The sequence below is a fragment of the Synchiropus splendidus genome, chromosome 1, assembly GCF_027744825.2.
Source record: "Synchiropus splendidus isolate RoL2022-P1 chromosome 1, RoL_Sspl_1.0, whole genome shotgun sequence".
NCBI lineage: Eukaryota > Metazoa > Chordata > Actinopteri > Syngnathiformes > Callionymidae > Synchiropus > Synchiropus splendidus.
Window position 1 is genome coordinate 68551679 of NC_071334.1, and position 17372 is coordinate 68569050.

General features: G+C 47.4%; 1 protein-coding gene across 9 annotated transcripts; it reads left to right on the plus strand.

The window, feature by feature from the left end:
• Nucleotides 1–215: 215 nt before the first annotated feature.
• On the plus strand, nt 216–17017 carry arsb (arylsulfatase B). 9 transcript variants are annotated; one of them, XR_008415724.1, is made up of 10 exons: nt 216–664; nt 1701–1887; nt 1951–2141; nt 2211–2418; nt 4616–4859; nt 6562–6632; nt 11249–11371; nt 11440–11708; nt 13672–13790; nt 16929–16943. XR_008415724.1 is itself a non-coding variant. In XM_053873735.1 (9 exons), the coding sequence occupies exons 1-8, from the start codon at nt 341–343 to the stop codon at nt 11697–11699; spliced, it is 1608 nt and encodes a 535-aa protein (XP_053729710.1). In that variant the 5' UTR covers nt 216–340; the 3' UTR covers nt 11700–11708; nt 16929–17017. The 9 variants fall into 9 exon arrangements, 5 of the variants coding, with proteins under 5 accessions (XP_053729710.1, XP_053729698.1, XP_053729721.1 ...); XR_008415723.1 differs by lacking the exon at nt 16929–16943 and having other exon boundaries at nt 11440–11751; nt 13672–13787; XM_053873735.1 differs by lacking the exon at nt 13672–13790 and having other exon boundaries at nt 16929–17017.
• Nucleotides 17018–17372: the final 355 nt, after the last annotated feature.

Sequence of the window (17372 nt, forward strand, 5' to 3'; positions counted from 1 at the left end):
AAGTATCGAAAAACTCAGTCTTTGATCATGCATATTAACTGGTCCTGCAGGAAGGTTCCAGTGGAAACAGATTTTGAAATAGTGTCCATTGTTTCTTATTTGTGTGGAGAAGTCGTTGTAACAACTAGATGGCAGTATGGCGGCGATTCGAGGGAAGGTCCCGAAAAACCCCAACGAAGAAGAAGACCTCGCATATGATTGGTTCTCGTCGTCGCAGCGGTAAACTTGTCATTCTGAGGAAGAAACGTTAATGATAATTAGCTAGCTATGACTGACATAATTGACAGCTGATATGGCTGTTCGTGAGCTGAATTAGACGTTTGATTGCTCGTGGTTCGTCATGTTGTGTCCATTTCCGCGGTCACTAACTTCCGTGTTTACGACACTGAAACCGTTCGCCTCGGTCACAACAACGATGGCTGGAACTCTGGCAGTCTGCTTCCTCTTCTGGTGGAGCTTTCCCTCGGCGGCAGCCTCACAGCAGCCGAACATAGTTTTCATCCTGGCTGACGACTTTGGCTGGAATGACGTCGGCTACCATGCATCAGAAATCCTCACTCCGAACCTGGACAAACTGTCCGCGCAAGGAGTTCGGCTGGAGAACTATTACGTGCAGCCGCTGTGCACCCCGTCCAGGAACCAGCTCATGACCGGCAGGTACCAGGTGAGAGAGGGTTCGTGAAGACAGTGAAGAGGAAGCATGCGCTGTAGAACACGACCGAATGTGAGCTATTGTGTCAAAGATGACCTCAGGTCCCCTGTTGGAGATGAGCTCCTTCCCCAGGTGGAGTTAAAGTATCTTATTGCCATGAGAGGCAAGGATAGAGATGGACGCACTTTAATCTATCTGGTGGATTTCCCCTCTCCACTGTGGTCACCATCATTGTTGTGACCCAAGAGTTAACTGGTCTGAACTCAGTCATCCAGGAGAGACTCAGAGTAGAACCTGTGTTCCTCCAAGAGACGACAGTTATCAGGAGGTCTTTTGTAGTCAGCTGTTCAGCTGGGAGGAGGCCCTAGGACAGACCCATTACACTCTGGGGAGATGACGTTTCCCAGTTATTGAACACCTTGGTCTTCCTCAGATTATCTTAGGTAGGTAGCACCGCCGCCCCCGCGATCGGCATGAGAAGCTAATGAGAAGCTGTGTGTATGGAATCTAATACAGTATCACGTCCAAAGAGGAAGTGCAGTTGTACTGCTACTTAAATCAGTTGTTACAGTTGTTGCCTCTGTATTTTGATGTCCTGTTGTGGGCTGGAGCTGGGACAGGGATGAGGCCAGTCTGGGACAGAGCGTGACTTGGTTTATGACTTTGTCACAGCCAAACTGCACAGAAGCGCACATTCAGAGCTGGACACGCACCGGGCACCTCTTCACTTCTGGAGAGACGTCACTCACTCGGCAACCCCTCCCACATGCAGCGGCCACACACATAGAGGAACAGCGCACCTGCAGCAGACACTCTACATTCACTCCTACAAAAGACTATTTTAAGGCTTGGAACGCATTCGTTCTTTTTCCATTCATTGTCATGGGAAAAATCGATTCAGATTTCGAACAAATCGCTTCTCGAATGGCCGTCTGGAACAGATTGTGGTCGAGAACCGAGGTACCACTCTATATGAAAATATATTTTGTGTTTTGGTATTGAAACTGGACACCTGGACCTGTGCTGAATTAAAACGCTCTTCCGGCAGATCCACACAGGAATGCAACACCAGCTCATCTGGCCCTGCCAGCCTTACTGTGTCCCCCTTGACGAGCGGCTCCTCCCACAGCTGATGAAGGAGGCTGGCTACGTCACGCACATGGTGGGCAAATGGCATCTGGGCATGTACAAAAAGGACTGTCTGCCGACGCGCCGCGGCTTCGACACCTACTTTGGTATGTCGCTGTGGTGTTTCTGATCAATGCTGACCTGGCTGTGAGAGCTGGATGTGCTGGCAGGTTACCTGATGGGCAGCGAGGACTACTATACTCACCACCGCTGCAGCTTCATCACCCCATTGAACCTGACCCGTTGCGCGCTGGACTTCAGAGACAGAGAGGAAGTGGCGGCTGGCTACAGTGGAAACTACTCTACGGAGCTATTCAGCCAGAGAGCTGTGGACCTCGTCACACATCACGACCAGGACAAGGTGACTTTTCCTGATCACATCTCCAGAATAGATGGTTCTGAAATGACACTTGATTCCATTCTCCTGCAGCCGCTCTTCCTCTATGTGGCGCTACAGTCTGTCCACGCGCCGCTGCAGGTTCCTGCATGCTACACTGCTCCCTACAGTTTCATCCAGGACCCTAACCGCCGGCTGTACGCCGGAATGGTGTCTGCAATGGATGAAGCTGTGGGCAACATTACATCGGCTCTGCAGCAGAGCGGACTCTGGAACAATACCGTCCTGATCTTCTCCACCGGTGAGTCAGTGAGAGCGTCCCGTGACAGCAGGCATGTCATGTGACGGCTGGTGATTTCAGTTCAGAGGAAGCGGTGGTGTGCTGCCGTTGCTCCGATCTGAGACAGATCAGACACAAAGTGAATTGACTTCAGAGGGTCTGACAAGGTCGAGAGTTCATGTGGCGACTGAAGTTCCTTTGCGAAAACCTGTGACCGCGACAGTAACCATCAGTGTGTTGCGTCTTAGATGTGGAACAAATCTGAACACGTCTTTTTACTTTTAAATCATTTCTTCATCTCTGTTAACTGATTTGGAGTTTTGTTTTACGTAGCTTTTCTTTGCTTTACACTTTCTATTTTGTCTCTACAGATGGCACCGTATTCTTCTTTGTTTTTTATACTTCTTTATCGCTTAATCTTTTTTTATCCAGACTTGTATATAATTATATATATATATACTAATATATATATACTAACTCTCTTCTCTTCTCCTCTCTTCTCTTCTCTTCTCTTCTCCTCTCCTCTCCTCTCCTCTCCTCTCCTCTCCTCTCCTCTCCTCTCCTCTATTCTCCTCTCCTCTCCTCTCCTCTCCTCTCCTCTCCTCTCTTTTTCTTCCAGTCCCTCTATCTTAAAGAACTCTGCTATCTTCGTTCCTCTGTTCTTACTTAAGCACTTCTTCCTTCCACGGTTTTGTTCCTCCTTATGTTGAACTTCTGCTTTCCTTCATTCCTGCCTGAATGCATCTGTGGTTTGTCATGTTCCCTCTCTGAACCCGAGGTCACGCGACCAGACTGCGCGGTTGTAGTTCTCTCAAGGTCCAGAAGGCGGCGGTGTTTCACCTTTGACGGTGGAGTCGCGCTTGTGTGACTGAGTTCACCTGAAGTGAAGCCGTTTGAAGCAGCAACGCTGGAGACTCTGCACATGTGGAAGCCGCCGGCGTCCCACTCAAGTGGAGTTTTAAAGGCTCATTACCAGGAGAACAATGCTGCGAAGGTACAGCGCCTGCTTTTATGTGGGGCGCAGCGGGTGGCCTCGCTCTCTGAGCATTTGAGCTGCTGCCAGCCAGCTGCTGTGCAGACGCTGCTGAAGAAGAAACGTCCAGCTTCTGAATGGAGCTCCAGTTATTACGTCATTGTTGTTGACCAGTGTGTGAGAAACGTAGGCAGGAATAGTGGAGAAAGTTCCAGTTGGAAATGAGTCACAGCAGCCTCTTCCTCCCTGACCCATATGTGTCAGTGGTAATGAACTTGCTGGGACCCTCGGATTCCTGGATGATGAAACGAAGGCTTTACCATCAGTGCATGAGTGAGAGAGCCACAGTGCGAGCTGGGAGAGAGAGACGCGGCCCTGCTGGAAAAAGCATTAAGCCGTAGACAGAGTTTTCCAGCAACCGTCCAGGAATCGACGATTTCCTGGAGCTCTGGCAGAACCAACTCTCTCACTGACATGCTCCACTGTGTTGTGACCTCCATGTGAAGTTTTTAGACTGAGACGGTCACCAGTGCAAGGCTCAGGGGCCACGTGGGGCTGCTTCATGAGAGGTCTGTGAGCACCAGTGGAGTCTGTGATTGATCCCGAGTCCCCTGTTACATCACACCTAAGCAACAAGCACTTTGGTCGCTTTCTTTCTTTTACTTTTTTCATCTTGTCTGTCTTTCTCCTATTTTGACTTTTCTCTCTCCATTGTCTCTGTTTTTCTGCTTGCTTTATTTTGTTTTTTTTCCTCCCTTTCTCTTTTGTTCCATCTGTCTTCCTTTTGTTTTTTTCTTTTTTTAGTTTGAATTACATTCTCAAATGAGCATTACTTTTTCTTTTTCCCCGCTCTGTCTCTTCCTCCTACATCTTTTTAAGTCAACAGCTCCTTTCCTCATGTTTTCGGAAGGTCATGTGTTCACCATGTGACTTTATTCTCAAAGTTCCCGTCATTATACATTATTGTTTTCCCCCACACTGTTTTATTATTTATTACTTCTGATGTCATTTCCTAAACTTATTTTCCCCTGAAATGTTTCCATCTATATTGAATGTGCTCTTGCCTTGTACAGTCCTTGTTGACATATCTATGATTCACATCCCTCTGATTCACACACTCATGTTGCCATGGTGACACAGATAATGCCAAGTGAAACAGTTTGTACTCACTGAAGTTGGAGTCACTTGTGTCCCAGTGGGCTGAACCTCCCACCAGTGTGAGTCATGCCTCCCTTGTGTCTTCAGATAACGGCGGTCAGACACTCTTTGGGGGAAGTAACTGGCCACTGCGAGGGAGGAAGTGCTCTCTGTGGGAGGGAGGAGTCCGGGGAGTGGGATTTGTCACAAGCCCACTGCTGGAGAAACCGGGGACCGTCTCTCAGGAACTCATCCACGTCTCTGATTGGCTCCCGACACTGGTGCACCTCGCTGGCGGGAACCTCACTTTCTCCAAATCGCTGGATGGTTTCAACGTGTGGAACGCCATCAGGTGAGAAAGTCACAGCCAGAGCTGCTGGCCTGGTGACCTTTTGACACTGGTTCGTCTCGCTCTCTTGGTCTGCTGCTCCATCAATAAGCTCTTTGTTACTTTGCTGATTGGAGCTGAAGAAGAAGAAGGAAATTCCATCAGTCATTCTCACACAAGTCTCCTTCGCCTCTTAATCCTTCACCGTCCCCACCTTCGGCCACTGAGGTCAAGACTTTTTGCTGCAGTTCACGAGACAACAGCTGCAGAGTGCTGGTCAAACTCAGCTCTCATTAAGTGTTTTCTCCACTCCTGCGACCACAAACCAGCGCTTGACGGCGCAAAGTAGACACGCTAGTTAGCAGAGGTGCACTTAAAATCAAGAGGAGAGCTTGGTTAAGTTGGATCACCAGCCACCACGGCGAACTGTGTGGGGTTGTGTAGTTCAAATCAATTGCATCAAAACCCATGTGAAGTTGCACAGCTGCGGTGCAACAATATGGGAGCCATGGATGTGAAATTGTTTGGGCTGACAATGTGGCTACTAAGTTGCGTTTCATGTGACACGTTACGGGCTGCAGCAAAAGCTGTAGTTAAAAACTCAACCCCAGTGAATGGTTGAGGCGTGTTAACCAATCAGTGGCCAGATTTCACGGTGATACATGCTGAAAGTTGCTAACATTAAGCACTCACTGAGCTGATCGCTCCTCCGATGGAACCACAGACGGGTCTTTTCTTGCTTTAATAGACTTCCACCATAAATGAAGGGCAACACTTCTGCCTCTGATCTGCCACGCTGACTCTCTGCGACCTTTAGCTCCGCCCCCAGCAGACTGACCTGCTGTTTTAATGGGACCTGAGAGGTGGGGTACTTGCATTGGTGACTGGAAATCAGCAACATATGGGTGAGAGTTGGCTTTATAGCTATAGCTATATGGCTCTCACAGTATTACAGCTACATCTTCTGTGTTTCAGCCTCAAGTCTATGAAATCCATAGGGCTCGACATGATGTGGAGAAGACAAGACAAGACAGGGTTATGGTTGTAAGACTCTAAAGAGGTTTTACTCCTTCAGATTCCCTCTGAACCAACGTTTCTATTGAGCAACACTGCAAGCTTGTGCAAACGCAGCAGGTTGAAAATACAAGCTCACTAGAAGCGTCAGACCCTCAGCACCATGACTCTGTCAAGTGCCTTTAACAACATTCCAAGAGTCTCTGATGGAGCTCTAATTAAGAGTGTGTCAGACTGAAGATCCTCTCACGTCCATCACGCGAGCTGTCAGCGGCTCTGCTTCCACTGACACCATCTATTTCTGAACTAAACGTGGACACAAAGACGGAGGTGAAATTGAGGGCTTCGGCAGACCCGGAGCAGAAAATCAGAGCTTAGCAGGGACCACAAACTACCACTGCCGACTCCTCCAGACTCTACTGGCTGAGGCCTGGTCAGCTGACTGTCGGCTCCTGTTGTTGTCGTGTGAGTAGCGCAACACACTTGGTAACCGCTTGTCTTTAATTGGCTGCGCAGTGAGTGCTTAGGCTCGTGGGGCCTGAAGAGTCCAGCGAGCTATTTCTGTTGTGTTATCAGACACTGTGGTCGGTGGCAGCGGTTTCTGGGCTCGCGCGGTCAGGGCTGGTGAATAACCACCAGCTGCTTTGGATTTAAACATCTCTGTGTCTTACAGCTGCTGCTGTTTTAAAGTCACTCTGCTGTTATCTTTCAGCAAAGGCTTCGCCTCGCCCAGACTGGAGCTGCTGCACAACATCGACCCGCTCTACGTCGACCTTGCACCCTGTAAGATTCACGCCTCTTCTCAGATATTTAAAGGTTTAGAAATCCCTGCTCAGCTGGTCCTTCACCACAGAGCCCTCATAGACCGAAGACTCTTCGGGGGGATCCTTAATCTGGCTCCTTCACATGCAACTGTGAATTGTTCTGGTGGCAATATATATATATATAGAAGTATCAATATTATTATGAAGCAGCCAAACAGCACAACATGTCACATGAAATGTGTTCTGGACAGAGGGCAGCTGTAGAGAAGCCTGGTCAATGTCACTTCTGAAGTAACTCCTCAGTGAGAAAATTTGTGGCTGAAGGGTTAAAGAAATGACGTCAGTGTTGGAATGATGAGTGTTGAAAGTGTTGGAGCTACAGAGGAACAGACTCTTCAGCTTCTCTCCGAATCCTGATAACGCTGCCCAGATATTGTGGTCACTGCTGAAGGTGTCATCAGGCCGCAGTGTTGAAACTGGTGTGTGTGTGTTGGAACTGTTATTGTGCGGTATGGTTTCCTGGACTCTTGTGACTGCTGAACTCACAGTGGAATGGCTTCATTCTTGTCCAAACCACTTAATGTAAGGTGGACCAAACCACTTCCAACTCTTGGTTGGGGCGTGGCCACCGAGTCAACACTTCCTAAATATGGAGGGACACTCCACCTTCGTTACACAACACAAAACACAGGCTATCTGACAAACTTTACAAGCTTTTAGACCTGACCACAGTGATAGAACAAGTTCCCTATAGCATCATGATTCATAGTCCGCCTGGGAGAAGGGACCGTCCTGTCCTTATCTTGTTCTGGACTGCTCGAGGTCGACTCCTGATGAGGGCTTTCATGGTGTTCGGTGGCGCAGATAAACAGTATGTGTTCTTTGTCTTTGAGTTCGGCCCAACAGGACCTTCGGGTGAACGTCCTCGAGTAGTGAGCCATAATTGATGTCATGTTGTCTCACTTCCGTTGTTGCTGGAGCTGATGTTAAGTTTGTCCGTGTACGACATGGTCCAATCTAGGGCGGTGACATTAGGTCTGATGATATGAAGTCGCCAAGATTTCAATTTTCATTCCTCTATTCCCAGTAGTCAGGTGTGTGAGAGGTCGATCTCCATTGCTGTGGATACAAGAAGCCCTCCGTGGGAGCCCATACATGGGGTAAAAGCATTCCCTCAGGATGGACCCTGGTTTCCCTCAGGCTGGATTCAAACAGTGTTTATTTTGAAGGTATAAGGCCCTTTGTGCCTGGACCAGTCAGTGGCTGATGGACTGTGGCCCACCCTTGTCCTGAGGGCATGGTCCAGGCTGCAAGAGATAACTGGGGATCATCCCCAAACTCTTTCTTGGGACCAGAATTTGCACTCTAGAATAGAGCTGCTGAAGGAACAGTGCAGAGCACCCAAAATGGCTGATAGAGGTTTAGCTACTCGTGCTCTTGCAGGACCTGCGCACTCCTGAGAGCGTTCTGGTGGGGCATTTTGCTAACTCCAATGTGGAGAGAGGTTGCTCCTCATTTTGGCTTGTCATGGGGCTCCTGAGGATCCTCAATTTGGGCTGCCACAAGTACGTGTTGAGAACCAGCGTACGTCTGTAAAGATATGTGTGAGAGCATAATGGTTGTGCTCCTCAGTGGGCGGTGTGCTTGAACCCATGTACCCAGTCCTGCAGTTCACAACTGTCAGACTCCACCGTTGGTCACTACATCAATGTGGGGACGAGACGAGCTGAGAAAAACATTACGACACTCCAAATGAAGTCCTTGTTGGCCACCACAGTGACACCCAGCCCTCCTTGATCAAGTCCAGACCGCAGGCCTCATCTCTTCCTCCTTTATGGCGTCTCCTTTTCTTCAGGCCTCTTTTTATTTTCTTCTGAATGCTGCCTCCTCCTCTAAAGATTTCTTCTTTTCTAGTTTATGTAAACCAGCGGCCCACTTTCGCTCTGTGCAAGACCCTGTTTCTGACTGCACTGGTCACCGAGAGGTCCCCTCACCTCTCTCGATGGGGCGCAAAAACAGAACCCAGGTCTTGATTCTCTGCCATCCTAACTCCTCTGAGCTTTTCCCTGAGAATATTTGTGGATTCTCCCTCTGTGGATCCAGATGAAGCTGCTTGGCTTTGAGGCGCCCAGGCAACCAGATCTGAGTCTGAAGACGGCGACCTGTTTGACAACCTGTATTGTTGGTCATGCTTGTTCTGACCCTGGACCTGCTGAAGAGCACGTGATAGGAGCAAGAATGGTTTAGATGAGCTCTCATCTGAGACTTGTAGCAGAGTCTTTCTCGACCAGGACTGCATTATGTTCTGAATGCTCCTGTGATCTTGTTCTGGAGATAGACAGTAGCCGTCAAATGCTTTCTGATCTCGCTGTCAAAACTGAGATTGCATTTAAAGGTTGATCAAGATTTGGACACACTACTGTGCAGGTGTCCAGGTGAACCAGTCTTGGTATTGACATTGACACTGGGTGATGGATGGATGGTAGATGCATGTGCCTACACGACTGCTTTTCTTGCTTCATTGCTTTTATTCAGTATAGTCAGTTGCCTGTTCTATTCTGACCCCGTGGTTGCTGATCAAAGTTCCTACAGAAGTGGATGGTATGGTGACAGGCTTTTAGCGAGGCGCCACTTGCCCCACCACGGAGACAGTATGACATGTCCAGTTTCCTCTTCCTTCTTCACAGGTGTTTCTTTTACCAATATTCTGTGATCAAGAAACCTTGTTCTGACTACTCTGTTTCAGACAGGCAAGAGTGGCTCCCATGAGCACACACTGTTCCTTCTTTCCTGTTTTGTTCCATCACCTTCCTCAGGCTTTTAGCAAGCATTTTTAGGGCGTCCCAATGTTCATGCTTGTTTTTTACCCAGTTCACCTGCATAGAAGCAAAACAAAAGCCCAAATAATCATCAGATTAAAAGTCTTCAATAAGTTTTGTGAGCTTCAGACACCCCATCCATAACAGCGGTCTTCATTCTGCATCAGCCTATCAAATCCAAGTGTTGTGAGTCACAAGATGTGGATATATATACGTGAGATTTCACCCAAAACCGAACATGCCTCTTGCAATTGCAAACTCACAGGTCCATGAAGGCATGAGAATCTGTGATTTTAGATTATATTCACGAAATGTGAAACTTTTAATGCAAACCAGTATGATGGCACTATGATCAGGGCACTATACAGACTCTAATGATGTTTATTTAGGGCGTCCTCCAGCTAAAAGCCTGACCTCCATCGACTCAACATCTTCTCCAGAGCTGTTGCGAGTCCTGATCTTCATGTGAAAGTGTTTAACTCCCACGTGACTCGACGATCGAGAAGAATCCTATCGTGCGGTCGTAAAAACGCTGAGATCGGAAATGTTCCTTCGTGTCGCTGCGGTTTAATAAACGACTCTGGAAGGCTTGTGAGGGCGGAGTCCGGAGTTTTAATGTGAGGATGTTTTTGACGGCGTTGAGAGGGAGACTTGCGCTAATCAGCACCACATTGTCCTGCGTCTCTCAAGGATCTTCACTCCAAAACGTTGACATGTGTGCGCGGGGCGGAGGGTGTGTTTACGCACACAACCAAACGGATAATTGACCAGTCTGTTTGGTAAAAAGACTGCTGGTGATTACCCCGTGACCTTTGCTGCTCCCTTAACAGCACGACCTTCAAATTATTCGTAGTGTTTGGCAGCACACAGCTCCAACGCTGCCTCGACCACATCGCCACCATATTTGTCAAATTTTCTCAGCCCCCAAGTTCCACGTGTTTGGGGGGGATGGATGCATACGGACGCTCTCTGTGGGCCCGGTCAGTGTTTGCCAGTTTTCAAACCTCAAAGCGGCTTTGTTGATCTTACCGGGAAACTGCGGTCTCCCTTGTTGTTTTATTTATTTTCACGCTTGTCATCCACACCAGCGGCGGGTATCGGATGTCCACCCTGCCATCGCACAAAGGTCCAGTATTCAAAAGCAGCTTGATATCGTCTGATTCAGCGATTCTTGGTGAATGTTTTCAGTGGAATCTGCTCACTTCCCTTCAGGTCTTGGCAGAGACGGTCAGTTCACTTTGGCTCCGTGTCCAGTGGAGCGACCTGGTCCAACAAGTCAGGTTAAAGAAATGCTTGGAAATCTATTTTCCATCGTGTGACGTGACTCTCAAACGTTACTGATGAAAAATAGTTGTGAAAGCTCTGCGGGGTCTCAGTCAGATCAGGAGATGTTCTCCACGGTCCACTCTGACCTCCACGTTCTTTAACAGGTTGCTGACTCAAGTGTTGTCTCGCCGTCCTCGTGTGTTTGGGAGTGTCTTTCTTTGCATGTCTGTTTCTAAACCTGTCTATGTCTTTCTCTTTGACTGTCTGTCTGTCTTTGACTTTGACTGCCTGCATACGCTCTCGGTCTTTTTGTTTCTGTCTGTCGTACTTTTCCTCTCCCTGTCTCTATCCATCTGTCCTTCTGTGTGTGGATCTGAGTGTGTTAACGTGTGTTGCTTGCAACTGTGTCTATTTGGTTCTGTGTGTTGCATATTGATATATTGATATGTTGCATATTGTTGCATCACATGATTGGACATTGTGTTCTGAACCAGGCGACCAGGTGTCCCTCTGGCTCAGCTCCTTCACCTGTTTCCTGGCTTCTCTACAGGCGGAGCATCACAGTCTCCTGCCCCACGGGTCAGCAGCATCACCTGGTCCAACTCTAGCTTCAACGTGTCTGTGCACGCTGCCATCCGGAGCTCCAACTGGAAGCTACTGACAGGAAACCCTGGTCCGACTCTCTTGCGCCACGCCGTTGAGTCGAAGAGTGTTGCTCACGCCGTGCTCCCTCTGCTTCAGGTTGTGGCCGCTGGTTCCCCCGACCCGACGACAACAGCACCCACCCTGGTGAGCCAGAGCCACTGAAGCCTGTGATGCTGTTCGACGTGGAGACCGACCCGGAGGAGAGAAACGAGGTGTCGCAGCGCTTTCCAGCTGTGGTGGAGTATCTGCTCACCAGACTGCACCACTACCAGCGAAGTGCCAAACCCATTAACTTCCCAGATGAGGACCCCCGATGTGACCCAGGCCCCACGGGGGCCTGGGGACCCTGGGCCTAGACGCCTCAGGTCAGCACCACTTTTGTGAGAGCCAGGACCTCAAAGTAATCTGGTACTTTTACCGTCACCAGCGAGATATATGATGCATGACATATAAATGTATGAAACTTTCACGTTGAGAAGCTCCTTTTGAAGATATGTGTACTGACTCAACAATCAGTGTCAGGAGTGGGATGTTTTCTTGTCCTTTCATCTGTAAACATAGTTATGCTAACAATCTAGATGGGAACTTCACCATGCAGCTACAAATTTCGTTTACAAGATTAGATTAATTTATGCATTTACAAAGACACATATATTTTTTTAGCCATGCAGTGATTTGCTGCTTTTATAAATTCCCCAAACCAGGTGAAAGCTTTTGTTTTTTTTTCGTTGATTGATAAATAAGTGGTCAACATTAATAGAATTTGATTAAGAACAATTACGCTAAGGGAATCTTGCGTTACTGAAAGTGAAAAGCAAAATGTTCATGTGAACCTATTTTCATGTTTTATGTTGTCTCTTTATGTAACTTTTATGTGTGACTTCGATTTCATCACCATATGGTTTCCCTGTGTCTTTTTTCCTTTTTTTTCTTTCACTCCTGTCTCACTCTAATTCTCACTGCCGTTTTTGTTTTGTTCTGAAAGTGTGTTTTTGTGTGCCCATGTGGCTTCGGAATACAGACACAGCTTCATAATTGCAGGAACTGCCTCAGAAATGCGTTTTCCGATTCAACACAAGTTTTAAATGACGATGAAAATTCTTTTTGTCTGTCGACTTTTGTTCATCTGCTGTATGTTTTTAAGGGATTTCTTTTTTAGTCGTTGCGTCTCGTCTTCATATGTGCGTGCTAAATGCTTCAACGTCTCCTCTGTTGGAGTGACGTGGAAATGTGAGGAATCTGAGCGGCGATTCAAGAATCTCAAGTGTTTTGTCTTCCACTCAAAATAGGCTCAGCCCAGCTGGGACTCTGATTTGGTCCTATTTTTAACTCGGAGCCGTTTCTTCCCTTGGATATTAATAGTTCATTTTTCCGTCCGTCTTATTCAGATGTGGTTAGAGTTTTGTGGGGTTTTATCATGTGTACTTTATGTGTTCAGCTTTGTCGTCTGCGTTTATGTCATGTATTCCAGTGTGTAGGTGTGTGTAATGGTATCAGTGTTATTGTCGGTGTAACAGCATGTATATGTATTTTGTGTACAGCTGCAATGAACAATTATTTTGAAGGTCGACTAGTCACCAACTACCTTAATGATAAGTTGTATGGCTTGACAAATCCGCCAACATGATTGTAGTGTTATAAATAGAATCAAAATAAATGTAATTGTTTAGCAATTAATGTTGTTTTGAAGATTTTAGGTTTGAATTTTGATTGCTTAAAAAGTGGTGTGAAAGTTATGTGTCCTTTGATGGTCTCATGCTTTAGACGTTTCAGGTCATGATTGTCATGTCGCCTCTCCTGTTTCTCCTACTGTGGCTCGGCTGACAGAACCAAAACATCATGACTTGTCGACTCATGAACCCGTCTGCGACTAATTTAATGGCGCATAACCGTCGACTAGTCTTTGCAGCCCGAGTTTTATGTGTGTGCCGTATTCATTCACTTGTATCCTGGATTTTTGTGTGTATGAGACCTAGTATGTGAAGGGGTTGTGTTGTAGACTTGTGTTTAGATGTGTTTTTATTTGCATGTCAGTGTGCAAATTGGTGTATCTGTAATTGATCAAGTGATGATGCATGATCTTGTGTCCAGGGTTTTGTGTTCTGTGTGTGTGCGAGACTAAATGTACTGTAAGTGTATTAAGTGTGTGTGAAGATATGGCCTCAGGTCCAGCTCTGGACCAACTAGTTTTCTCACTGAACATCATTGAGTTTATTAATGATCTGCTCTGAGTCTCTCGCCGGCGGCATGTTTGGAATTTGAGCCTCATGATCTAACTCCTCCATGCGTCGCCCTCATGACCTTTGAACCTGGTTGTTTGACCCCCAGCAGCAGTCCGAGACAGGAAGTGGTCCTGCAGAGAGAGAGAGAGAGCGGAGTTGGGGCCTGTGCCATTGTGACTGATGACCTTTGACCCGCCATGTGACATGATCGGCAGACGAGCGACGGTGAGGTCACATGACGTTTGTTCACGAGGGGGTGAAAACAGTGTTTCTCTGGTCCATACGTCTCATCCAGAAGGTTCCATCAAAAGCGTGGAATCAAAAATGTTCTTTCGGATTCTGAGAGGTCTGTGTGGCGAGTGTTGTCATGTCACCCTCAGAGTTTTGATCAGGAGAAATCAGATGAATGGAAGAGTCATGGAATCAAAAGATTATATATGTTCTTTCCCTGATTTTCCTGAGTTTTCTTTTCCCCCCATGGCGCTGCTTCACTTTCTTATTATTGCTTAGAGAATTCAAAAGTGCAGTCTTATAAGGAACCTCTGAAGAATTTTTCTTATGAGAAAGTCCTGCAACTGTTTCAATCCATGGATAGTTAAAGTGGTGCACAGACGCGTATCTAGACCAGTATAATCTCCATGACGTCCGGTCAGCGGTCCCGACCTTCCTCTCGTCAGGCTCGCTGTCGCCGTTTCCGCTCGTCCCTCTTTCACGCTGTAATCCATCTCCTGGACTCGTCGCCTCGTGGGGTGGCAGCTCGCCTCCTCTGCTGAGTCAGCGACTCCCCGGCTGTGACGTCGTCTTTGTTTTCTCAGCTGTGCGCGGATCTGTCGGGCCCCACGGCGGCGATGCTCGTCCTGGGGTCCACTGGAACTATCACCTTCTGCTCTATGTTGAGACTGAAACACTATTTTAGCTGGGTTAGCATCCTTTGATAAAGACAGAAATGAGAGTTCATTTTTAGTTACAACTGGAGGATTAGCTAGTAAAACACAACCTCGTTGGTTGGACTGGGTTGCTGTGATGTTGTGTTATTGTTCTTGAATGGTTGGAAGTATGGATGGAAGTATCTTGACACTGATTTGTTCACCTTTTTATTCCGCTGAAAGGTGCTCCATAAGGTGGCCCTCTAGCGCAAATAACAAACTCAAAATCAAAACAACATTCAGCAAAATCAAGCCACAAGTACAAAGTCAACCAATCTTCAAAAGGAACGTGTGCCCGCCATTACATGGCCTATTGCTGAGTGGACATGATGCACAATACGCGCTGTCATGTAGTCCTCGCTAGTGAAGGATGTTAAAGCAATGGTAAACAAAAAATGGAGAACCTATTCAAAGGTAAACTTTTGCTTTTGCAATGTCCTGAGGTAAGGGATCATGGAGCACCTCCATGTTGTCGTCTGTTACACCAGGTACACCCCCCTTCCCCGGGTCCAGTTGTGTAACTTGGGGCACTTTTGTAACTTGGGGCGAGAGGCCAGAGGACACTCTGGAAAGACATCCACTCACAACCGATGTCAATTCAGGGCTGGTTTCTGATGGGACAGTTTCACGTCCTGATGATGAATGATGCTGTGGACAGCAGCGATTCTGAGCTTCAGGTGAACTTGGTTTCAAATTCAATAGTTGCTCTCAATGTTTTGTGATCGTGATTCCATGTTTTTTCTGTACCTTTCTGATGTCATTCTCATTTGCCATGGAGGGCCACCGTTCGAAACCACAGCACAAGGGCCAATTCTGGACCCCGGCTTTGGTCCGCTTGGCTTTCACTCATCTGAAACAATGTCGGTAACAGAATGACCTTCATTTATGACTAAAGTTATCATGTACGGTTATGTTTTTTTGTGTGTGCGCCTTGTATAGCTACACTGGTGATGACCAATTCTTGACATTTTGCTTTGTAGGGACCTTTTGGCTGGATCCTACAAGGTTAAGTCTCAATTTGAGGATGAGGGCTTGAAAATAACTGCGACATTACACTTGGGTGTGAGCTTGGTTCTGAGTCCTGGTTAAGGTTAGCCATATGTTTTGGATGGTTAGGTTTAGGGTGAGAGGCTGGGGAAAGGGTGATGGCAATGAGAGGTCCCCCCAAGGATAGAGATACAATGTTTTTTTTTTGGTTCACCAGTGTGTTGTGTGTTTGGTAAATAGTGAATGAGCTGTATCTGTGACTGAAGTTATTGTGTGTAAAAATATGTTTGTCTGGCAGCAGCTTGAAGACGTTTGAGGTCCGATTGTGTGTCAGAGACATTTGTGTGTCTAGACGTCACATTCTGTCTAAATCTGAGACTTAACCTTTAATATGAGCCCGACAGCTGAACCGCGTCGAGTTCTGATGGCTCACATTCTGTCCGGCCCGACTCATTTCCAGACGAGTTCGGGCTCGTGTTCCGGCCGTGATGTCCACCTGTTCCGAACCCTGATGAGCCACACTTTTGCTGACCCCACCCGTGGCGTTGTTAGTTCCAGTCAGACCTCAGTCCGAGGAGATCCTTTGGAGTTAGTGGGTAAACAGAGAAGCAGCTCGGTCCGTAATCACAGTCCACGCTCCCTGACAGCTCAGCACTTTGGTAAACACCACTTCTCCTTAGCAAACACATAGAGCTAATGACTCACTTGGAAGAGCAGAACTTGTTTGAAATGGTGAGACACGGGTTCCATCCGTCGACAGGTGGAGGGACAGCTTCACTGGGAACGTCTCAGTCATCATCATCTCTCAAGTTCTCTTTTAAAACCTGGACCCAGAAAGAACAAGTTAGATCTCTCTGAAAGTCCTTGTTCGTCGTGTCACACTCACTGAGGCCAGTTCTCCTTCATGCAGAGCGGGGGTCTCAAACTGGCCTATTTGTGGCCCTCAGGACATGCAGTTTTAAGACCCAGTTTTAGCCTGGGAGAGGTCCCCTCTTTTTGAGATTTACTGACATGATGGCGATGAGCTGCAGCTATCCTCACCTGTTCCCTTCATTTGTTCGTGCATTTTAGTTCCGCAAGGCGCAATTGTGATCCTGTCATTTAATTATGTTGCTTCTTTTGGGATTCTTCCGGTACAAAACCTCACAACACACAAAACACTTTCATGTTGTGAGTTGTAGTGATGGTCCCACCTCGTTTTATCTCAGGTGATCTTGCAAGATTTCTGGCCAGTCGGATGAGATTCTGGATCGGAAGTGAGGCAGACTTTTTATCTTCATGTTTGGGTCTCTGACAGATTTAAAACAAGTCACTCAAGAGTTTGAAAAGTGGCCCCAAGAGTTCTTGGGTTGTGTGTGTCTTTTAGACCCCTTTTTATTGATTTAATGATTTATTTTGAGCAACATAAAGTTAAAGAATGAAGATGAACTCAAAGATTTTTATTTTCTAGTGGTACCTTTTTGGAGCTTCAGTGGGCGTGTGTGTCGGAGACGGGGGTCTGGGCGGGGCCTCACCAAGCCCCGCCCCGCCAGCAGTGCCGTCCGCAGCAGCGGCAGCAGCAGCGACCATTCATTCTTCCGAGCTCCGAGGTGAAACGTGGAGGATGAGGAGACTCTGACGGAGCCAGGAATCTTCCCGAAGACTCTTCCTTCTTCTCCCGGAGGACAACAAGGAATCTCCGCCAGTTTCTTCTCCCCTCTCACGGAACGTCCACGTAAGTCTGCCGTTTCTCCAGACGCCGGTTCTTTCCTGAGAGTTTTTAGAGAGCGACGCTCGACATCTGTTAGTGGAGCCGAAGAAGCAGCTCCGGTTCCGAAGCTCGACTCCAGTCTGCCTGTCTTTAGCAGATCTTTAGCATCTGAGCTCGAATCCTGGGGAGAGCGGGTTTTCAAAA